Source organism: Canis aureus, chromosome 6, assembly GCF_053574225.1.
Source record: "Canis aureus isolate CA01 chromosome 6, VMU_Caureus_v.1.0, whole genome shotgun sequence".
Classification (NCBI taxonomy): domain Eukaryota; kingdom Metazoa; phylum Chordata; class Mammalia; order Carnivora; family Canidae; genus Canis; species Canis aureus.
This window is the reverse complement of record NC_135616.1, coordinates 58,057,638-58,081,614: the sequence shown is the minus strand read 5'-3', so window position 1 is coordinate 58,081,614 and position 23,977 is coordinate 58,057,638. Positions and strand designations below refer to the sequence as shown.

General features: G+C 46.1%; 1 protein-coding gene and 1 long non-coding RNA gene across 10 annotated transcripts in view; both read right to left on the bottom strand.

The window, feature by feature from the left end:
* PAPPA2 (pappalysin 2) overlaps positions 1–12,153 on the bottom strand; it is a 269,963-nt gene extending 257,810 nt beyond the window's left edge. Inside the window, exons 1-2 of one of the 4 annotated variants that reach the window (XM_077901785.1) lie at positions 11,932–12,153; positions 8,456–10,250 (exon numbers count right to left, since the gene is read on the bottom strand). In XM_077901785.1, the coding sequence (XP_077757911.1) occupies positions 8,456–9,347 (892 nt within the window). In that variant the 5' untranslated portion in view covers positions 9,348–10,250; positions 11,932–12,153. Of the gene's footprint in view, positions 1–8,455; positions 10,378–11,931 lie in introns of those variants that run through there. The other 3 variants (XR_013382038.1, XM_077901786.1, XM_077901784.1) reach the window with 3 other exon arrangements.
* Positions 12,154–14,398: 2,245 nt separating this feature from the next.
* Positions 14,399–23,977, bottom strand: part of LOC144316187 (uncharacterized) — a 118,532-nt gene continuing 108,953 nt past the window's right edge. For all 6 annotated transcript variants that reach the window (XR_013382029.1, XR_013382031.1, XR_013382032.1 and 3 more), the window contains exons 3-4: positions 15,446–15,562; positions 14,399–14,802 (exon numbers count right to left, since the gene is read on the bottom strand). This is a non-coding gene — a long non-coding RNA (uncharacterized LOC144316187). The remainder of the gene's footprint in view (positions 14,803–15,445; positions 15,563–23,977) is intronic.

Sequence of the window (23,977 nt, the reverse complement as noted above, 5' to 3'; positions counted from 1 at the left end):
GCCATGGCAACCTCAAATGTTTGAGATTTGGGGTTCTAGGGACCCTATGTGTATAGTTGGGAAACAATCACTTTTTTTCACCACTCATTGCTGACTCATAAAGAGAACTGGGATGTTTTTGTTTTGCCCCCTGTTGCTTTATTTCCTGGATGTTCTCTTTTTCAAAAAATTCAAAGAGTAGGATTATTTTAAAGTAGGTAGTGAGCATGAGAAACAGAGGATGCTGTTATTTCTTAGACACAAACATAGCATACAACATGCTTTCTGGAAGGGGCCAACGTCATGATGTATATGATATGAGCATAAGGGATTTGACAAGCCCCTAGGGTAATCTAATTCCATGTATTGGAGTGCAGAAGCATGGAGTTTATGGACTTGTTTATGGCATCAGGACCTGAATCTAAGAGATGTTCAGGGTATGTAGGCTCAGAATCCAAACGAAGTTACAGTCTCCCTCTCCTATTCATTTGGCCTCCTTGAGGCATTGACAAGGTTGGAAACAAGAAGGAGCCAGGGACACATATTCCAGGTGCACATATTCTGAATGACTCAGATGGGCAGTCCAGAGGAGCAAATAAAGAAGAGCATGAAGGAGGGATCAGGAAGGAGAAAGCATTGCAGGCAACCAGCAATGGTCAAATTTATTCAGGCTGCCAAAGGTGATCCCTGGTTTCCAGCCCTGCCCCTGACACTCCTGAACATTTCCAACCCGACAACCTGGGCTCCACCCAAGAACTATGCCAAGAATGCCTAAGGGCATTCCTTGAGGATGGGAGAGGACACACCACTAACAGAGGATGGAGAGAGAGCAGCTAGTGGCACTACCCAGGTTGGTCCTCCCCATGGCATTGAATCCCTGAGATGGTGAAAGAATCCCGAATTCTCAGATTCTTCTTCTTGAATCCCAAGAAGAGAGGCAGTAACTGAAGGCTGGGGGTGAGGATGGGAAGGGCAATAATAAGCATCAGGCACTGAAGCTGGGGTGTGACTAGGAAGATGCCCATGGTTGTGTGCAGAGGACACACACACAGAGGGGACTCTCTGTGCTACCACCCAGAGGGGACTCTCCTTCTCCCATCCACCCACAGACACCTGGATGACTCCTAAGTCCCACATCTAGCCCTTGGGAGTCAGATACCAGGTCCTAACCTGAGTGGCTCACAGGGAGACAGCAATGCACCCAAAGCTGGAACCCAGAAGAAGGTTGAGGGCATTGATAAGGGAGCTGCATGAGCTTTATTTCCTTCCTCCTCTCTGTCTCTCTCCTCCTTTGTTTCCTGAAGGTACTGCCCCAACACAGTCTGATGCACTGTAACTTCTGAGGGCCCAAATATTCTCCATTGGATATCTTTTAGGGCTCATATGTGCAGAAAGTAATAGAAAGTAATGCAATTCCAGCCAAAGGGGAACTCCTTCCATGAAGAGCTGGGGTCAGGAGAGAAAGGGCCGCTTTAGGATGCCTTTGAGAAGCTGGGGGAAGAAGCTTGAGGGTAGCATCCATTTCAACCATCAAGGGCTCCCTATGATTACAGAGGCCTCAGGACTGGGGTCCAGGTGTCTCTACTTCCTGCACCAGACAACAGCACATTTCTCAAAGACCAGGTGCTATCGGATGTTAGCAATGGTGGGGCCCTAGTCATTAGTGTGGTCAAGGAGCCCTTCCCATGTAGAGGGTAGGAAATATAAAACCAACCCTCATGCATTGCTTGGGATTGCAAAGTGCTGCAGCTACTTCAGAAAATGGTCTGGCAGTGCCTCAAAATGTTAGAGTGACCCAACAATTCCACTCCTAGGTAGAGACCCCAAAGAAATGAAAACCCGGGGATCCATGGGTGGCTCAGCGGTTTAGCGCCTGCCTTTGGCCCAGGGCATGATCCTGGAGTCCCGGGATCGAGTCCCACATCGGGCTCCCTGCATGGAGCCTGCTTCTCCCTCTGCCTGTGTCTCTGCCTCTCTCTCTCTCTCTCTCTCTCTCTCTCTGTCTCTCATGAATAAATAAATAAATAAAATCTTTTTTAAAAAAAATCTGGCTTGCTGCCTATGCTTATAAATAAAGTTTTACTGAGACACAGACGCATTCATCCATTTACATGTTGTCCGCGGCTGCTCCACACACTCTAAAGACAGAATAGCTGCAACAGAGACTGTATGGCCTGCAAAGCCTGAGTCATTTACTACTGTGCCTTCACGGAAAAAGTTTGCTGACCCCTGCTCTAGACTCACAAGCCTAGGGTCTTGCTACTTCAATATGGTCCACACAATAGCACAACTACCGAGGAGTCTGTTAGAAATGCAGAATCTCCGGCTGCCCCAGACCTGCTGAATCAAAATCTGTACTGTGTTACTTAGTTGTGTTAGTGCAAAAAAGCAGATGCCAAGACTGGATTCATGTACAAAATTTCATTAGGGGAGACAACTCGGAGAAAGAATAGGGTGGGCGGGTGCCTGGAAAGGCTGGGATAGCCCTCGGTCCGTCCTGTCAGTCTGACCTTGAAGGAAGGAAAGAGGGAGCAGAGGTACAGCGGAAGCTGTTCAGACACAGGAATGTTCTGCAAGCCCTTTGAGAGTCTTGAAGCCAGAGTTGGCTGTCAGAGATGCCCTGATGCTCAGGAACTGGTTTGCTTTATCCTCACCACACCAAAGTGTATGTGGCCTCAGTGCAAATGTCGTGATGAATTCAGAGCATAGCTCCTGGGGTCTCTGGTCAGTGAAACAGCCAGCAGTTGGAGGCCTGTGAGGCTTATCCTCAGTACAACCACTGCAAGGCATGTGCCCATGGCAGCCATTGCATTTTAAGAATCCCGAGTGATCTCTATCAATATTTAAGGTGAGAAGCAATGCTCTAGAGCGTGAGTTGGCAAACTTTTTCTTTTCCCCACAAAGAGCCTCCAGTGCAGAAAGTTCCTCTCACCATTCTTCTCATCCCTAATGGGCATACAGCAATCTAAATTTCTATTTTATGTCTCCTACAAATGTAACTGAGAGCCTAACACTGTGCTAGGTATTTTAGGATGACAAAAGTGAATCAGATATGCATCTGGCTCCTGGGGAACTTTGAGTAGATAGAAATGAGACATGTACAGAACTGATAAGGCAGGAAGCAACACGTACCCCCAGAAACCACCTGTGAAGGGCTGTGGAAGCTATGTGAGCTCACCCTCACATAGGAATCTGGGAAGGCTGTACAGTCAAGGGGCTCAGCTGTTAGCCAGGAAAGGGGCAGAGTGACAGGTTTCACTTCTAACAGTAGACATTGTTCCCCTTCTGGAGGGGCATACAGGCACAAGATCAAAACCCCTCATGTGCAGATGCTAACTTACAACCATCAGGGCACATGGCTTGTCTACACAAGCATGTGCATGTATCTCATTCTCACCACAGAAGGCAAACCCACCCCCCAGAGACCAACATCAGCCCTCACATCCATAGTTCTTCCATGCAAAGGGTAGGGGTGCTATAGCTTTGTTGCACACCTGGGCCCTAGTCAGGGAGCAGAGCTGTAATGTGGAACGAAATGCATAATTTGCCAGGGTGCCATGAGGGCAAGCACTGTGACTTTGATCATTGCTACGACATAGGAAGAGGCAGCTGAGGAGGATGGTCACAGAATCCTCATCCTGAGGAGCTCTGTAACAGGTATGTACGTGGCTCTTCCGCTCCCATTAAGACTGGATAAAGTGGGAGAGAGCACACATGGTCCTTCTGTTCAATTCTCCTCACATCCATGCTGACACTTCTGAGTGCAGGATCTGTCTTCTGTGAAGCTCCATGTCCACACTAGTGAAACTTCTTACCCTGAGTACACAGCTCCCTTGTTGGGAGAAGGGGATGTCTTGACATCCCATAAAATTGCATTTTTCAGATGTCATTCAAAATATACCCAAAAAAGCCATCAAAGTGCTCTAAACAAGAGGTTTTAAACCCATGGCAGTAGACACTGGCCATCAAGCAAATCCAAAAAGCTCTGAAAGTTATGTAAACTATGTGAATATGTACATTTCTCTGGGGAGTAAGCATAGCTTTCATCAGATTTTCAAAAGAGTTTGTGATGCCAAAAAAGCTTTAGTGCCATTGTCCAATTTATTCAAAATAGTACTGCTCAGGGTAAAAAGAACACATGATTTTTTAAAAATTGAATTCTTTTAGGCATCTGATTCTACAGTGTTCTCAATCATCTTGAAACCATCTCGTGAAAAATCCTATTTACCATCATTCCTATTTCACAGATTACCTAACTAAATTCCTAAGAAATTAAAATGAATATTCTGGCATAAGGAAAAATGATAGGTTCTGGGTAGAATCAAAGATAAGTAGGGTAACACCCACTGCTCTTAGTGATGACTGTCTCCCGCTGTTAATACCACGTCGTACATAAGTACCAGGAGCCAAGCCCTGTGTTGGGCACTTTGCATATGTGACTTATTTAAACACCATAATGATTCTGTAAAGACCTTATCTCATTCCTCGATCTGAGGAATCCAAGGTTCAGAAAAGTTCAATGGGTGGCCAAAGATCAGAGCCCTAATAAGTGTCTGAGATGAGATCTGATTCCAGGTCTGCCTGACTTCTCAGTTCTGTACTCTGAAACTTGGATCCTCAGAAGAGAACTGGTCTTCAAGTTAGGGACAGTTTCTTAGACATCTTTGTATTCTCCGCGGTGCCTTGCAGGCTTTGTATGGCAAGGCACTCAGTAAATATTTGTTGAATGAAGAAACACGGACTTGGGCTCTAATCCTGCCATGGACTTACTCAGTCTCCTGCAACTTGGAGCTGCAGGTGGTTACTCAGCTGGGCAACTGCAGGGAACATTTGAAATCAATTACGGGTGAGGAGGAACCCATTAAAAGTTTCTCTTCTGTGTATGTTGGGGTTGAAGGAGGGGAAAGGAAGCTGAGAAGGAGGGAACAGGATGGTTTCAGGGTTGGGTGCTGGAGCTTAAGGATTTCCCATCAGGATGGGACAGAATTTGGCTTCTGTCCACTGCTGAGTTCCAACAACCCAACCAAATAGGCTGGTGACCTCAGGTTACTCCTCCATGGCCCCACCTCCCTAAATTGCCAGGTCCCTGCATCCTTACTTTCATGGAGGCCCGTATGCCAGAGCAGTCCTACACAGTCCACTCCCACCTCCTACTGCCCTCCTCCAGAGCACAGGCAATAGGCAACTTTGGAAGGCCTAAGCCTGGGGTGGTGGGGGACACCATCACATCCCCTCTAGGGGCCAGAAAGAACTTCAGCACCTAAAGTCTGTGAGGCCTGCATTGTTCCTGGCCCTGAATAAAAGGATTCCAGCAATCCATTCTGGAATCTAACTTCTTATTTTGGAAGAATGTGGGAGTTTAGGGTGGAGGGAGGAAGTAACTAGTTGATTTTGTTTTACTAGTTCCTGCAAGTGCAAGTCAGTTACAACCCCCAATACCACTTTAGCCCTTTCACATAGGCCCTGCAAAAAGACCTGTATGAAGCCAACCCTAAGGGATGCCTACCAACAACACTCTGGGAGGGGATGATAAAATACAGTCCAGAGGCCAGGACAGGGATGGCATTCCAAGAAACCAGACACATTCCCCACTACGTGGCTTCCAAAGAGTCACCTACTCTCTTATGCATGAAGCAACACTGCCACCTAGTGCCCCCTGTGAGAAGTATTCCCTGAGGCCCCACATCACAGGGGGGGTTCCCTCACAGTGGCCAGTAGAATTGAATTGCTTAAGGTATCTTCTGAAGGCAAAATGCCCCAAGTTTGGGACATTGAGAACTGAGATGCTGAGTCTAAGGAGATAGAAGCTGAGGTTGGAGGGCCATTGGAAAAGAGTTTAGGGTCCAGTCTTGCAGCATCTCAGATAATTCTCATTGGAGCAACAGAACTTCAAAGGCTGGATTAGGTTTAGCTCCCAGGAACATGATCCAGTTGTTATTTTGCACAGGTGAAGGCCCACCAGCACAGGAACAGGCAGTGACCAGCTACAGGACCAGGGCTGGGTAAGAGAGGGCAGACGGACTGGTCTGTTGATAAGAGTGAGTAAATTCATGTAAATCAGAGACTTTTAAACCTGAGGGGGACTGCCTTTGGCCACCTCACAGCTCTAAGCCATGGGACCCATGGGCGAAGTAAGGACATGAAGCACAGTGAGTAGATGAAGACTTATGCCCTCGGGAGCCCGGCCACTAAAATCCTGAAGAATGAAGGCTTTGTTCTCAGCCCCCATCTTTCCCAGACTTTTACCCTAGATCTTTCCTGAATATGTTCTGATGTGTGCAAGCCTAAGGTAAGCTACAGGAAGTTAGGTGGAGAGGAGCCGGACCTGGGTATTCCCCACCCTCGGCACTCCTGGTGTGGACCTAAAGGGGAAATACCAGTACACCACAGGGGCCACTTTGATTTGAAGAGAAAGAAGCCTCAGAGGCTAGACTTTCGGCAAAAGACTTCCTGCCTAATTTTACATGCTTCTAGAGGCAAGAGAGTTCAGAGGGACACTCTGGAGAAGGATCTGAGCGTGTGTACTGTGGCCAGGGCCGGTAGGAGGGGGGCCAGGTGACTGGGGAAGGACAAGTGGGGCAAGGGACAGAGATGTGGGTGGGGGGTGGGGAGGCAGGTGAGGCACAACAAGCAATGCTATAACTAGAATCAGCTCTCAATGCTATTCTGCAGAGCACAAGACGAGACATGGAAGGTATAGGACAGAAGTCAGGTACCCACTGTCCTGAATTTGTTCCCTCAGGTTTGGCTTTTAATAACTGAGAGCCTCTGAGAACTTCGCTCATATATTCCTGTTGGATCCTTCTCTGATTTTTCACAGCCAGGGAACTGATCCCAGGTCCCTCTGTTGCTACTGCAGGAGGAGGGGTGAGTGGAGCCGTGGGTCTTGGTCTAGACTGCAAGCACACAGTCTCCCTGGCAGATGGGTACTAGGAAGCGAGATTAGGCAGCAAGAAGATGTCATCTGGGAAAAGCTGTGAAGCTGCCAACTCTGATCAGATAATCATCTCATTATTTCTTCCATTTGGCCCCAGAATAAGGATTTCCTTCTACTTTTTCTCTGCCCCCACCTATCTTACAGCCCAGCCCCTTCTCTCTCCCCTCCCCTCACGCCCTCTCTCCCACCCAAAAATAAAATAAAGCAAAACCACAAGACTCTAGAGTGCTCAGTGTCTGGGAATCCCAGCTTCCAAAGGAGAAATCACAGCCAAAGAGGGGGAGACAGTGTGTCCAGGAGGGATGTTCCAGCAACACCCCATTGAAAGAGGCTCCCTCCTTCCAGATTTCTTTCTCCAGTCTGAAACTTATTTGCAGGCATCCAGCAACCTGAGAAGTTTTTCATTTGGGGAGTTGTCAAGCACTTCAGGAGCTCTAGGGTTCCATTCCCACTTGGCCTCTGGCACACTTGTCATTGGTTTTGGTTTCCCAACCAATGTAAATGGGACTGGCAAACATCAAAGGGCATTGTAGATAATACAAATTAATGAGATTGAGATAGATCTACAACATGCCTAGCCTTGTGTGAGGTTCTATCATGGGGGGAATCCAAAGGGATAATGAGACAGTAAGCAATGACCTGTCATGTCTAACCCTCGCCCCTTGCTTGAAACCAAACCCCTCCCCCCGCTTCCTGCCCCCATAAGGCAAGGGAGATAATTATTCCTAATGCTATCCTTTTCTTTGTCCTTCTGGGTGACTTTCCTTGAAAGCCAAGATCTGGGTATAGCAGAAAACACTATAGGTAATGTTCTGGGATATTAGCTGTGATCAGAACCATAGTTACACACGGTTCCCTTTTAGGTCTTTCGTGCAGAAGCCAGGGCTAGACACCGGGATCCTGGCTTGTGAGTGCTCATCTTTCCCAGCTGATGATGCTGTTCTTAGGCTAGATACATGATTGTTAGGACCAGTAAAGGGACCCCAGGACCTGGGCCAGAGAGTAGCATTCTGCTAAGTTCCAGGGCTGCTCAAAGAAGAGAGAACCACCAGGGCTTAAGGCTGTGCACCTGGAAGCCCTGTTCTCCTGTGGCCTGGCCCCACCCATGCCTGGTTCACTGTGTAAGTCCTGGTTCCGACATGTAGTGTCAAAGTTGCCCTGGTCTCTCAGACTGAACTACGAGAAATGGAGCATGACACCTCTTCCCCACTGACAACAAACCAAAGATCTTTCCCTTTAAAGAGGGGTAAGGATCGAGCTGAAGGTCTCCTAAGTGCAAGCAAGACGTATAGAACCACATGAGATCAATACTCATTGGGACAAATGCTCTTGTGGTTAGAGAGTCATTATCGTAGTTGATGTCTGGAGTCCGGCTGTGCTGATGAATAAAGGCCCTTCCCCCCTCCCTCCCTGGCCAGCACCTCCTGGCTCTCCTGCCCCTGTCCCCTTCCTCTCCTCGGCCCCCTATGTCTAATCCAGGCAAAAGTAAAGCCAGCTGTACCCCCAAGGACCACAGAAAGCCCAGGAGTGGGCCATTACCTGCAATGATGGCTGGATTGTTCTGTCCTCCCTCTGGTCTCACCCAGGCTTCCACTGTGAACGCCTCCCGGGGAATCGCAGCCAGCACTTCTGGACGCAGCAGCAGCCGCCCCCGCCTCCCCGAGAAGTACAAGACAGGCAATCCTCCGTGGGGGTTAAAGGTCTCTGCTTCCCGGGAGGGGTCCCCTCCATTCTTCTGGATGCTGTCCTCGGCCAGACTGGTCCTGACACCATGTACAAGGGGATGCTTAGGCCAAGACTGGAAATGCCAGGGAGAGACACCGGGGTCTCCCAGCATGCCCCCAGCTTGCCCCTTCACCGCCTGGCGACGATGCCTGGTCTTGGCTCGGCCTTTCCTTCGGCTCTCTGGTTGGGGTTCCTTTGGGCCACGAATGGTGGCATCCATGGCTGAGCGCTCCTGAGTCTCAGCCTCACCTGGAATCTCCTTGGATCTTCTATCGCCAAGATAAGTGTCATTGTCTCCCTGCAGCTCGGACCACCTATTAGAACCATGCCAGGCCCACAGGGTAGCTGGCTGCTCAGCTTCACCCCTCAGCCCTACACTTCCAGCTGGGCTCATAGCCATGCCCCCTGTGGCATCTGGCTTACTGTGTCCTGCCTGGGGGCTTCCCTGCCCCCCCACAGGGTAGGGCCTCAGGTGGTCCCCAGGCCTGCTGGGGTAGACCCCAAAGAGGTGATTCTGGGGAGCAGCTCTGGGTCTTCGCAGCTTGGCCCCCAGCCAACAGCGTTCTCCTTCTGACAGCACCTGGCTCAGGTGTCCCCTCTGAGCCAGGGATCTCTTGCGCGTCCAGCCCGGCTCCAAGCTGGCAGTACTGAGTGCCCATCCAGCCAGAATCACCAGGCTTATTCTCAGGATCTTTAGGCACATCATACCTCCCCCAGCTCTTTATATGGAACCAGAAGTCAACTTCTGGGTACCACACAGGAATGATGGGGAGAAGAGAAAGAGACGGCGAGCAGTGGATTCGCAGTCACCAGGGAAACTGTTTTGTTCACGGACCAAACTTTTAGGAGCAGCCCCAAAAGAGTGCCTCTTCTGGCTACCGATGATGAGTGCTGTGCTTCCCTCTCCCTTCTCCCTTGACCTGGCTCTCCTGGCTCTAGTTTTGTCCTTGCAGAACAAAGTTCATTTCTCTGGGTTCCTTGGAACCTCCTCCCAAAGAGCTCAGGTTTCTTTCTTTCTTTCCTTTTTTCTTTTGGTCCCTTCTTCAATAGCCCCTCCCCCTGCTGGTACTAGAAGAGGGACACACAGACAGCAGCCAAATCCTCCCAAACACACACTCCCTCCCAAACCGGTACCACTCCCTACCTGAAGTCATTAAAGAGACACTTATCTTCTAATTTTCATTTCTTCCTCCCTTTTCCTGCCCTAAGGGTTCAGTTCTTTCTGGAGCCCTCCACCTAAGATACCTCCACCTTCAAACAAATCGCTGAAAGAACTTGCATACAGAAATACCGAATCTGATGCTTAGATCTCAAATTGCAAAGGGAACGTGAGGGACACAGAAATCCAAGCTGGTACTTAGCTTTTGCTCTCCAGAGGTCCTCCTCAGCCAGATCCCCATCCAGCTGCCAGTGTGCCTGTTCAGGTCACAGTGTTTCCCTCAGCGTGGTGCTTGGGCTTTGGAGCACGGCGGGTTTTTTAATCCCCTTCCAACTTGTTGGTATGTTGCAAGTCTCCGTAAAGTTCTCCTTGGGGATGCCAGTCTGGTGTCCTAATAACCTTATAAGTCTGAGAGCCCTTGACTTCACCTTCGGGGTGTCTTGTGGGTCCCTGGGAAGATGGGAAAGAGAGTGAGAAGAGCATGTACTTCGGGGGACCTGTTCTCTCAGCGCCTCCTGCTTTCCTCTCTCCCTCTCTCTCTGCCTGTAATTATCTTCTTGTTTGTTTCATTTAAAGACAATGATGATGTCAAAGCTAATAAGTTCGGTGCATCACTCCACCTACTCCCTGTCCCCTCCTTCCTCCTGAAAACCTCCCCACCTCACCGAGGCACAGGGGACAGACGCTACTTCTGGTTTCCCCAGTAAAACATCTCGGGCTTTCTCCTTCAGCAGCCGCAGCCTACACAATCAATAGCAATCAATACTGTCTTGGAGCACTCTTTTCGGTGTGTATTCTCTCTTTCTCTCTCTCTCTCTCTCTCTCTCTCTCTCTCTCTCTCTCTCAGACACACACACACTTGCACATGTGTTGTGAACAGATCTGCTTACTGTCGAATAAACCCCCACCAGCCATTCAGGGAACACTTGCTTCTCTTTCTTTGTTTTGCCACAAGCCTCCTGTATTTCCCCCCTCTTTCAATCATTTGGGATTCAAAAGAACAATACCTCAAATTCACTTTACACTGGACATTGGGAGAAAGGAAAAATCAATTAGCCCGCCTTAAGAAGCATTATGTGGGAATGCTATGAATTCGCACTACACAGTCTCTTTTATTCACTCTGAAGTTTCTCACTCGGAAGTTACTAAAAGTCACCATATGCTGAGTGAGCAAATAAACAAATGAGATGCTCAAAATAAGTAGTTTACAAAAGTGAACAGCTAGACACAAGCAATGATTTTTTCAATTGATTTGAAATGAATGGAGAGGATGGGGAAGTAAATAACATGACTCCAGCCTCTGCAATGTTTGCCCAGAGGCAGGCTATGTCTGAGTCCCACCCCCTGAACACACGGACGTGTACATACACTCACGAACGTATGCACACACAGAGAGCATGCTTCTGAATTCTCGACACAGGTGAGGATGTTTGACCACAGGTGGGCACATAAAACAGGTAGAGAAATACATTGGGTCCTTCCTTACTAGGAAAAATTACTCACGGTTCTAAAATCCCTGCTTGTGCTGCCCACACCTAAAACATGCAGCCCACATACTCTGGAGTGAGATCGCAGTGCCCCTTGTGCCTCGAGACTTCCCCTCGTCTTCTCAACTCCTCCAGCCCTGACTGGTCTGCTTCTGACATACTGTGCCCTAATCACCCACTCCCTGGCATGCCCAGCTTCCCTCTGCAGCATCCACTGGAGCCTCAAAGCAAGTCCCCAAAGAGGAGATCGATTCAGGCACGTGGACATTACTAAACAGAAAAGCCCTCGATCCTAGACTGTCCTCTTCCCTTGTTTTCTTATCTCCCTTCACTCCTTCTGACTTAGTCCTTTCTTTTTCTTTTTTTTTTCTCCCCTCTGAAGCAGCTCAAAAGAGTTTGAGGCTTTGGAAGGGAGTAGAGGGAGAGGTAGAAAAGACAGAGAAGGGGGGGCAGGGAGAAGGGAAGAAAAAGGGAGGGGGGGCAGAGAGAGAGACAGAAAGAGAGAGAGAGAGAAACAGCAGGAAAGACCAGAAGGAAAGAGAGGAACCTTAGTGTAAATGAAGAAAAGATACTCAGGTAAGGAAAGAAGAAAACTTCCCCCTCCTTCATGCCACCCCCATGACCCTCAGAAAAAGGTTCCATACCATTCATTTCAGGAAGGAGGGATTACACAGCAAGGAAGGATTCCGCCTGCTTTTCTGCCCCTGTTAATGTGTGAATGATCTTGTAGTCCCTATAGGGCTGTCCTGGCTCTCAGCTGCTAGTAATCCATTCATAAGGTTTCAAGAAGCTATACAAAACTCAAGCTTCCAGTTTAGTTTCTCTCTCTCCCCTTCATTCCTTTGCTCACCACTCTCCTTCAGCTCTTGGCAGTCCAAAGTTTAAAAAAAAAAAATGTTGAACCATTTCTGTGTTTTCCTCCTGTTGTAACTTTTGCTGTGACATCATAACCCTGCCCACCAACACCCCACCTCTCGCTCTCCTTTCCATCCCCCCTCCATCAGCCCCAGGCCCCCCAAAGCACCCTCCCCACGGAGAAGAAGGGCTCCTGTCAGTTCCAACGTGTGAAAACACAAAGCTACTAGAAGGTGCCCCCCTCCCCTCCGCCCCCCTCCCCTCTCCCCCTCCCTGCCTTACCCACCGCTCAGCCACGGCTCTCTCAAGGCTTGTAACAATGATCCCATCTGTTTGACATGTGCGGAAAGGTGGGCTGGATTCAAGTAATCTGTCAAGTGGATCAGATAAAAACCACAGCAGCCCCCTCCTCAATTCCATCACACACACTTGCACATCACACCCCAGCCAAAGTGTGAGAGAAGTCAGACGTGCACAGCACCCACCCTGGATGCCAGGGAGGGAGACACCACACGTGCCAAAGGCAACGCACATTTATATATACATGAATTTTGTGGCTTGTTTGTTTAGGACAAACACCGGCGCCCCAAGCCCCCAACGCCTCTTCTCCAAGTCCTGCCACTCCGCAAGTGCACAGACTGGAAAGCTGGTAGACTCTGTTTTGAAATCTCCAACGAGAGGGTTTTTCCCCCTTTTTTTCACTCCAAAGCACTATCTGTGGCGATCAGACTCGAGCAGGGTTGCCAGCAAATGCAGGAGGCCCCTTCTAGGGTACAGGCTTTCAAACCAGCGAAGCCAGAGGGAATGGATTTAAGGACACACAGCAGGAGCTGGCTGAATTTATTTTATTTTGACGGGGGTAGCTGGGGGAGGAATATCATTTCTGAAATGCCCAAGCAATGAAGGGAGAGGATATGGATTTCTTAAACAGTTTTTGCAAGAGGAGCGGTGTCTGGTGCTGCAGGTAAATCTATAAGGCGAGAAATTGGAGCTTAAGAGATAAACAGGGACGGGGAGGGAGGGACGGGGAAGGAGGCAGGAGAAGGGAGAGGGGCAGGGGATGGGGACCTGGGGACCGGAGAGAGGGCGAGAAGGGGAGAGGGACAGAGGGGCGAGGGGAAAAGAGCAGGAAGGGAAGGGACAGCAGGCAGGAAAGAGGAGGGAAAGGGGAGGGAGGGGGAGGGGAGGGTTGAAGAGGGAAGGAGTGAAATGGAAGGAGGAGGGGTGGGGGCGAGGGGAAGAGAGAAGAGTCTGGAAGGAGGAAGGACTGAAGAAGAAAAGCGGGGAAGAGAGGAGGGAAGAATGAGACCGAGAGGAAGGAAAAACAAGGAAGAGGTGGTGAGGCACAGAAAATATGGAGACCGGAAGGCAGGCAGATCCATGATGGTTAAATACAGGGAAACCAGAGGGGCAGGTGAGGAGAGCCATTGCAAAACAAGGCAGGGCTTGGGTTTTCTGCACAGAAAACAAAGGAGGGGCTCACTCCAGTGATCAGACACGTTCTAGAAAAGCAGATTGCCAGGGTTCAACATTGTCTCTTTAAGTGAAGCCCCATTTCCTCCTCCTTCCCTGCCTACATCCTTCCTCCAACACCCACCTCCACTTCCCTTCATCCACTTTTTGTTCCCAGTATTATCTTCCCCTGGAGAATTCTCTCCAGGAAAATTCAACACCTATCACCCTTCCTTCACCCCGCCCAAAAAAAAAAACCCACCCTTAATACTTAGTGGCCCCTTTCTTTGCTCCTGTCCACAGAGGGCCCTGACTCCTCTAAAGACTAGGCTGTTTGTGACCATCTGCTCTTTGTCTCAACCCAAATTATACTATGTTTCCCTTAAGCCCAGGACGGCAGGCTGTTCCGCTTGTACTTGCTGCCATAGTGGGGCTGGTCAGTTTCCATTAGCATTGTCATTATTATTATTAAGAGTCTTGGAGCACAGGGAGGAGCCAGTCCATGTTGGCATCCACCTGCAGTATAGAGCACTAGAGGGGGGAGAGAGAGAGAGAGAGAGAGAGAGAGAGAGAGAGAGATAGGGGCTGGGAGAGGGACCCCTTAATATGGTCAATGATCCTCTCTGACTTTCTGATTCCAAAATCTGATCCCTTGAGGGAAAAGCTCAGCTGGGAGCCAGCCAGGGAGTGTAGTAATAAAAGCCTCCCAGAACACAACCAAATGCAGTATCTATATATAGGAGCCGGATCTGTTTTCGCTACTTGCAGTCTAAAATGACACCCGGAAACAAACATTTCAGCAATATGTTTATTGGAATCTTATTCAGCTAGTGCTGGAAAGAGTGAGCTTCTCTGAAGGATTTCACTCGAAGGCTCAGGGCTGTTGCTTTCTGTGCCCCTTGATCCGGTGCTCAGAGCTGGGAGTCAGTGGCTCTATCATTCCTGGGGTCCTTTGAGATGCCTTCAGGGTGACCTACTACAGCCCCCTCTTTTATGGGTAGGAAACAAGAGAGAAGTCACACAAATAACAACAGGGCTAGACACAGTATCCAGTTCTCCTGAATCCCAGTCCGGGTTTTCCCTCCTCTGCAAGCATGCACCTGTGTCTTGCTGTCTTGGTATCCACATGCCAGTTGGATGGGAGGATGATATCAAAGACTGGCCTCTCCTGATCCACATCCAGGCAATATACATTGATCATATGTGTTCTGTAACTCAGAATCATACAGCACTCAGAAGGAAACACAAATTTGCACTTCCAACTCCTTCCTGGGTGTTCTGAGCCAAGAGACGCCCTATCTTTTTGTCAAACTGTTTGGTTCTCTGTGTTAGATAATCATTTTGTTTCCCCACAACACTATTCTATTATACATTATCAATGTTGATGGTAGTGTTTTGCAGAGTGCCTTTCACCTATATACATCAAAGCATTTCATCCATAGGTTAGGTTTCCCCACCCCTTGGTAGAAGCGACATGTCAGAGATCTATTTCCCTTGTTGACAGTCCCTATTGGGAAAGTGTTTCTTGTAACATTTCGAGCCTTGGGACCAGCTTGCGGAGCCCTTTGGCTGAGGAGAGTTTCACAGTGATGCTAGATCTTGCTTTGCTCATCAGGGGCAAAGAAGCTCTACAGGGTTTATGCTCCAATCATCATTGCCTTTCCAACTGGAGTCTGTTCAAAAGACAATCTCATAACAAGCATAACAAGAAGACTATATAACTTGCTTCTCCTTTGAGCTAATGCACATCTGTGTGTATTCTTTCTTCCTGTCTATAACATACAAATGCAAGGCAAGTGTTGAGTCCATTTTACAGATTAACACCCTGAGGCTAAAAGCTAAACAACTTACCGAAGGGCCTACAGACACTAAGACTGCAGCCAGAACAAATCTTCAATGTATTATGCTGAAGTGGAAGAAACCAAACTCAAAAGGCCACATCCTGAATGACACCATTTATATGACAGTCTGGAAAAGGCAAAATGATAGAGACAGAACAGATCAGTGGGGGTCAGAAGCTGGTAATTGGGGGAGAAAAAGTGAATACAGAAAGCACAAAGGGATCCTGGGGTGATGAGGCTGTTCTTTACCTTGATCATGGTGATGATGCATGACTATGCATTTGTCAAAACTCGAAGCAGTGTGGACTGAAAAAGGTAACTGTACATAAATTATACCTCTGTAAACCAGAGGTAGTGGGTAGAGAGAAAATTGGAGCCAGAGGTAAGGCCAGGGTCTTTTGATTCTGAATATAGTGTTCTTCTATCTACATCCTGCAGGTGTCCAAAGACCAAAGGAGTGTGTGACTGCTTGGTCGGGGATTGGGGCCGCTCTGTACCTAAACTCTCCACTGATCGGCTCACCCAGCCCCTCAGGGCACCTGTGGAAGCAGACTGAGCAGAGCAGAGCTGGCTTCTGGTCCCAGCTCCATCAACCCAGATGACCCACACACACCAAATAACCAACTGCCACATGAGCATTGGCCAATATCCAAGCCCCTGCTCTGCCATTCGATAACTGCCACACCTTGGGCAAGTTAATGAGCTTCTCAGAGCTGTCCATAAAATGGGGAGATCAGAATAGAAGACCTCTGAGCTTTCTTAGAGGTCACACTAGAGATACTCTAATTTCCAGCCCAACACTCTTCTAATTGTTTAGAAAATTGTTTGTAATTGTTAAAGAAAAAAGTGGGGGACACCTGGGTGGTTCAATTGGTTAAATGTCTGACTCTCGGTTTCAGCTCAGGTCATGATCTTGGGATTGTGGGATTAAGCCCCACATCTGATTCTGTGCTCAGCAAGAGAGTCTGCTAGAAGATTCAGTCTGACTGCCCCTCCCCCAACTTGGGCTAGCCCGTACTCTCTCTCAATAAATAAATCTTTTAAAAAATAATTTTTAAAATTTAACAAAGTTAAAAATAAAAAAATAACCAGCCAGTGCTGGTTAAATATCTTCCTATAAATATCTCAGACACTTAGGCATACATTAGCAGTGGACACCCACAATATTTATTTTAATCCTTAAAGAAAGTCATATATTCAAATATAACTCTACTATAACACTGATATGCAGCAACAGGGGAGTTTTTGAGCTCTGTTATTATAGTGACAAAAGTGTCCTATACAATGTACCACTGTTATATGTTTAGCAAATCAAATATCAGAATATATAGCATTAATGAAAATATTTAAATCAGAGCAGTTTTTAAATTTGCTACTGTGCTACAATCCTAAAATATGGTAATTCCCTCAAGATGGTACTAATAACATTATCAACAATAACAACTAACATTTATTGCTTACAGTATGGCAGGCACTGTTCTGGTTACTTTATATATATTTGTAAATATATATATTAGATTAAATCCTCACAACAGTTCTGTGAGGTAGGTCCTTTTATTATCCCCATTTTCAAATGAAGGATAATAATAGCGGTTAACATATATTAAGCACATACTATGTGCTCAATGTAGCATCTACCAGTCAATGTAAACTAAGCCATGTACATAAACTATCTCATTTAATCTAGCAAGTAACCTCTGAGATAGCTTCACCACAATCCCCATTTTTAGATGGGAAAACCAAGGCAGAGAGAGTTCAAGAAACTTATCTGAGCTTATTCACCTTGAAAACAACTGCCTATCCCTACAGGCCATGCTCTTAAATCACTATTCTGCACAGCCTTTTAGAACGGATGACAATTTGACTCCCAGCACAATACCAGACTTTTCTAATGAGGACATCCCAGTGGTTTCTCTGGAGTAGAGGACAGATCTTCCTTAGGTCTTTTCCTAAAGTCTCCCCTGGTTGAGAGTCCAGTGCCTCCAAGAAATGTGGCCTCCACTGACAGCAGTAGGCAGGTGCAGGCTCTGCTTCCACCACTGCTAAGGTACCTTCCACAGATCCCCATGGACTCCTGTTCTCACTATCCATGCACCCCAGATCCATCACGTCCCCAATGAAACCTAAGGGACACATCACAAACCAGTTATTAATGGAAAGCTAGTCACTTCTCCAAGTCATTAACTCCATCTGGGAGGAATCATGCAAGATAGATAAATGTTGGGTTGTCTATTTATTATAACTAATACAAACTTTTAACACAATAACAGCTATTAGTTGATGGTCTATTAACCATCACAGATATGTATTTCCTGTGTTAAGGTCAGCTCTGATACAGAACTCCAGGTTTTAGGCCAGATTCTAAATTCTGAATGGTACTCGTGTTATTTAATTGCTGAAATGTGGTCCATGTGTAAATATTTCAAAATGAATATGCTCCCCAGATGTCTTCAAGAAAGGGAGCAGGCCTTTGGAAGAGGATCTATACCCTTCCTAAATGCCCACCCAGCCCAGCCTTTCCAGAGATCACAGCCACAACTGGAGGCAGAAATGCAAACCAAGGCAGTTTGAGAACCTTCACTCACCAGCCCACTCCCACCCCCCAGTCATTCAACAAAGATCCCCCTGTCCCGTAGGTGCCAAGAAAAGTTCAAGTTTCTTTCCTGCAGGTCAAACTCTAACTAATGTGGTATAGTTAAGAGGATAGGCTCTGTAGGTGACAAACATGGATTCCAATCTGGGCTCTGCTCCATGGCCACCAGTGAGGATAACAGCATGCCTACATTCCAGATGAGAGACCATAATAAGGCACATTTCTCAGCAATCAATCCAGCACAGACTAAGTGCTTAAAAAACATTAGCATTACTAAAGAAGTCAACTCCTTCCAATGTCCTCCCCTACAAGTTTCTGATTTAAATTTTTAATCACTCCCAAAGATCTATTTGGATGTCACTTTTTACTATACTCAAAGGATCAGCCTTTCCTGAGTCCTCATCACTCCTCATTTGTCCAGATCTGTCATTCTCAATCCTGCCAGTCCTATAGATCTCATTTTCATAGTAAATATTTTGTACTGAAAACTCAAACCCAACTTCCCTAATTATAAAAAAGTTAATGCTCTATCTATAATATAAAAACAGAAAATAAGGTATCATTTCAACATATATTTCTGACATAATTACAATAGAAGATAAATGAAATAATCAAATGCTTGAAGCTACTTCTCATGAATAAGTATGGATTTAAGAGAAATAACAAAATACTCAACAGACATTACAGGGATTTTTCTTTATATTGACATTTTGAAATCAGGGCTATCAAAGTATATGAGTACAAGTTCATGGAGTTGGCATGACTGCTACAGCTCCAAATGCAGAGGGATAGCCACATGTATATTAGTGGCTCAAATACTGTGAGCAACATTGCCATCAATGGCATGTTTCCAAAATGGGGAACAGCCCTTGGTAAAATTTGCAAACAAATCAGAAGGCAATCTTTCTTCGATAACATGGAAGTTGCATCCATGGAAAAGTATATTTAAAGCGCACATACACACACAAAAATACTTCTGTGATTAAGCGTTTGGTTTAAAATAAAGTTAACTTCTAGACTTGGATCATTATAAATGGGTTTTTCGTCTATGTGAATGTTCAGCCAGAATTCAAGAGTCAAGCAGGATGAGGATTCATTTTGTGGAGGTATCCATGCACTACAGAGAAGTCTAACATCCTTAGCACCTGCCCACTGAATGCCAACAGCAAACCCCAATCACTGTGGCAGCAAAGACACCCTCACTATTTCCCCAAAATGTCCCTAGGGGGCAGCACTTCCCCCATGGAGAACCACTCCTAAACCAGGGCCAAAACATGATGCAAACAAATCTGGTTGAATCTTATATATGTATTTGCTGGTAACATAGTGCCAGGATCCACAAAGGAGAATAGCCATGTGGGGGCTTCTAACTGCATTTCATGTGGTATTTGGTGAGAAAGCTGAAGTACATATTCCTCAGTAGTGGTTCGAACTGTGTGTGCCTTATGTACACACAAAGATGTACAAAACACATTCTACCAAATGATCACTTTTCTAAATATCACATAGCAAGCTTCTCCTTGCTCAAGTAGCAGTCTACTCGATTCCCCTCTACTTAAAAATAAATAAAATAGAAAACAATGTCCAGGATTGTGAATCTTGAAACTCAAATCGTGGATTCTGGTCCTTGGTCCCCCAGTGCCACATAATGTGCCTCAAATTATCACTGGAAAATGTTAGTTACAGAGGCCGAGGCCATCGCTGGCTCTGAGCAGTTCTTGGGCTAAAGCAGTAAGATCTCAGAAGCCATGGTGGGGATGCAGGGGATCTCTGGAAAAATGTGTTCCACATAATGCCACCTACACATTCCACCCGTGGAGGGTCTGAGTTGTGACTTTTCTTGGGTTGAACTGAGTAGGTCAGTATATCTGGCCATATGGTTAAGAGCCTCATTTTAACTCAACAGATTGGCCTCATCTTTCCCTGTCAACTACGTCTTCAGGAAAGAAGCAGTTCCGTCATTTTGGCTTTACCTCATCTTCTGGGAAACATTCTACGTGCCAGCCATCACGCTAGACCCTGGGGACACAGTGACCATAAGATCCAAGCCCTGTCCTCTATTGCCTCATAGACTTGTGAGAAATTCCCGAACATGAACAAATTGTATGGTGTGCCTATAAGCACTATCGTGGAAATCTGAATGAAGTGCTACCAGACAACAAGGATAAAGTAACCAATGGCTCATGCAGTAATCAATAGGATTTCACAGAGGGGGTGATCTTTGAATAGAGTCATATATGAAGACTAGGAATTTTCCTAGTGAAGTGAAGGGCATTTCTAGGGAGAATGCTGTGTACACAATGCCCCACTCACTTTATTCAAGCCTCCAGGATAATATTTATTGCTAAGTCCTACCGTTTACCCATGGTTTTAGAACTTTCTCTTTAATGACCATGCAAGGAAATCTAGGGTGTACCTGCGTCTTATTATCTATGTATTTCCAGAGATTAAAAAAAAAAAAAAAAAAACTCCACCAAGCTCAACTGAGAAACCTTGAGAAATGTTGATCACTGGGGAAAAGAAATTCCTAGAGAGAAGCAAATGGTCCCTCCCTCTCCTCCTCTCACTGCTGAAGAGCCTGGAGCCCTTCCCAACATAGTAAGACCAGAAAGGGCATGCAGAGGTTGAAATAGTACCCACACCTCTCAAAGATTCAATTAAAAAAAAATACTATTTGAACTACCTGTTCCTCATGTCTCCTTCCATCATTAGGCTAGCCAAGTCCAGACTTGAAAGAAAACCATAGCCAGATACAAGAAAGGAAACAACAAAATGAAAAGATAACCTACAGAATAGGAGATAATTTTTGCAAACTATATCTGATAAGGGGTTAATATCCAAATATGTAAATAACTCACACGGCTTAGTAGTAAAAACAAACAAGCACAAAACCACAGTGAGATATCTCACACCTCACACCTCTTAGGGTGGCTATTATCAAAAAGACAGGCAATGAGTGCTGGTGAAGATAACGAGAAAAGGGAACCTCGTACATTTTTGGTGGGAGGACAAACTGGTGCAGCCACTCTGGAAAACACTGTGGAGGTTCCTAAAGAATTAAAAATAGAACTATCCTGTGATCCAGCAATCCCCCTTCTGGGTACTTACTCAAAGATAATGAAATCAGTTACCTCAAAGAGGCATCTGCTCTACCATGTTCATTGCAGCATTGTTCATAGTAGCCAAGATACGGAAGCAGCCCAAGTGTCCATAGATAGATGGATGGATAAAGAAGATGTGATTTATATACACAATGGAGTATTATTCAGCCATGAAAGAGAAAGAAATCCTGTCATTTGCAACAACATGAATAAACCTGGAAAACATTATGCTAGGTGAAAAAAGTCAGAGAAAGACAAATACTGTATAATTTTAATTTATATGTGTAATCTAAAAACATCACACTCATAGAACCAGAGAGTGGAGCAGCAGCTGCCAGGAATTGGGGGTAGAAGAAACAAGAAGACATTCATCAAAGGGTACAAACTTCCAGTTATAAGATGAATAAGTTCTGGGGATCTAATATACAACATTCTGACTATAGCTGATAATATTGTATTATGGCTTGAAATTTACTAAAAGAACAGATGGTAAGTAAGTTGACCATTAAAGAAAAAAGAAAGGAGGGATCCCTGGGTGGCTCAGCGGTTTAGCACCTGCCTTTGGCCCAGGGCACAATCCTGGAGTCCGGGGATGGAGTCCGGTGTCGGGCTCCCAGCATGGAGCCTGCTTCTCCCTCTGCCTGTGTCTCTGCCTCTCTCTCTTTCTATGTCTATCATGAATAAATAAATAAAATCTTAAAAAAAGAAAAAAGAAAGATATAGGGTGCCCGGATGGCTCAGTCAGTTAAGTGTCTGACTCTTGGTTTCGGCTCAGGTTGTGATCTCAGGGTCATGAGATCCAGTCCTGAGTTTTCCTCCACACTTGGTGCAGAGTCTGCTTAGGATTCTCTCCTCCCTCTCACTATGCCCTTCCAACCTCCACCCCTGCTCTCCCAATCTCTCTCTCTTATACATAAATCTTTTTTAAAAAGGTACTATGTGGGATCCCTGGGTGGCGCAGCGGTTTGGCGCCTGCCTTTGGCCCAGGGCGCGATCCTGGAGTCCCGGGATCGAGTCCCACATCGGGTTCCCGGCATGGAGCCTGCTTCTTCCTCCTCCTGTGTCTCTGCCTCTCTCTCTCTCTCTCTCTCTATCATAAATAAATAAATCTTTTTAAAAAATTAAATAAATAAATAAATAAATAAATAAATAAATAAATAAATAAATAAAAATACCATATTGTGAATGGCCACAACTATGAAGTAAGGATAGCCTATCAAAGCAAGAGATGGCTAGTGCTTCATCCAGCCAAAGAGGCCAAAGTGGTTCTGGAAACTTTGATGGTGGTCATGGAGGTGGTTTTGGTGGGAATGACAACTTTGGTCGTGGAGGGAACTTCAGTGGTTGAGGTGGCTTCAGTGGCAGTCAAGGTGGTGGTGGATACTGTGGCAGTGGGGATGGCTATAACGGATTTGGTAATGATGGTGGTTATGGAGGAGGCAGTCCTGGTTATTCTGGAGGAAGCAGAGGCTATGGAAGTGGTGGACAGGATTATGGAAACCAGGGCAGTGGCTATGGCGGGAGTGGCCCCTATGACAGCTATACCAATGGAGGAGGTGGAGGCAGCTATGGCAGTGGTGGCGGAAGCAACTTTAGAGGTGGCAGAAGCTATAACGATTTTTGGCAATTACAACAACCCTCAAATTTTGGACCCATGAAAGGAGGAAATTTGGGAGGCAGAAGCTCTGGCCCCTATAGTGGTGGGAGCCAATACTTTGTCAAACCATGAAACCAAGGTGGCTATGGCAGTTCCAACAGAAGCAGCAGCTATGGCAGTAGCAGAAGGTTTTAATTACTGCCAGGAAACAAAGCTTAGCAGGAGAGGAGAGCCAGAGAAGTGACAGGGAAGCTACAGGTTACAACAGCTTTGTGAACTCAACGAAGCACAGTGGTGGCAGGGCCTCACTGCTACAAAGAAGATATGTTTTAGACTATACTCATGTGAATGGGCAAAAAACTCAAGGACTGTATTTGTCACTAATTGTATAACAGGTTATTTTAGTTTCTGTTCTGTGGAAAGTGTAAAGCATTCCAACAAAAGGTTTTAATGTAGATTTTCTTTTTTTGCACCCATGCTGTTGATTGCTAAATGTGATAGTCTGATCATGACACTGAATAAATGTGTCTTTAAAAGAAAAAGAAAGGTACTATGTGAGGTAATGAATGTGTTCATTGATTGTTAAGCATATCATGATGTATATCAAATCATCACACGAACCCTAAATATATACCATTTTTGTTAATTATGCCTCAATAAAGCTGAAAAAAAATTTTAAGCATGCCACCACCAAAATGTTCTGTAACTGCCTGTCCAGCATGAGTTCTCCTAAGTCTGGAGCAAAACCTAAGTGAAGTCACAGTGGAATGAAGGTCAGGAGATCAAGTATCCAAAGAAACCTCTGCTGGACTACAGGGAAGGCTGCTTCATCAGAACAGCAGCACCCCTTCTGAGTGCACAAAGCTCCTGACCAGGTGTCCGACACATGCCAGAGTCTGCTGGGAATAACCCACATGTACTCAGCTTTTTATATATATATATTTAAATTTAATTTAATTAAAGATAAACATCACATATGTCCACCTTCCCCAAAATGGTCAATTCATCTTAATTAAGGAAATGAAAACTATTCCGATCGAAGCCTTCATTCTATGACATGTGTGTTTGAGCAAGTTTAGGCAAACAGCAAAGGTTTAGAAGTCCTACCACCAAACCTACAGCATTTTGAAAATGCAAAAGCCATCTTGATTCTCCAATCTAGCAGTGCAATGTGCACCCAGAACATTCCTCCCCGCCCCGTATGTCCTCCCTCCACCTCAGACTATGAGCTGCTTAAGTTCCCAGACTTCT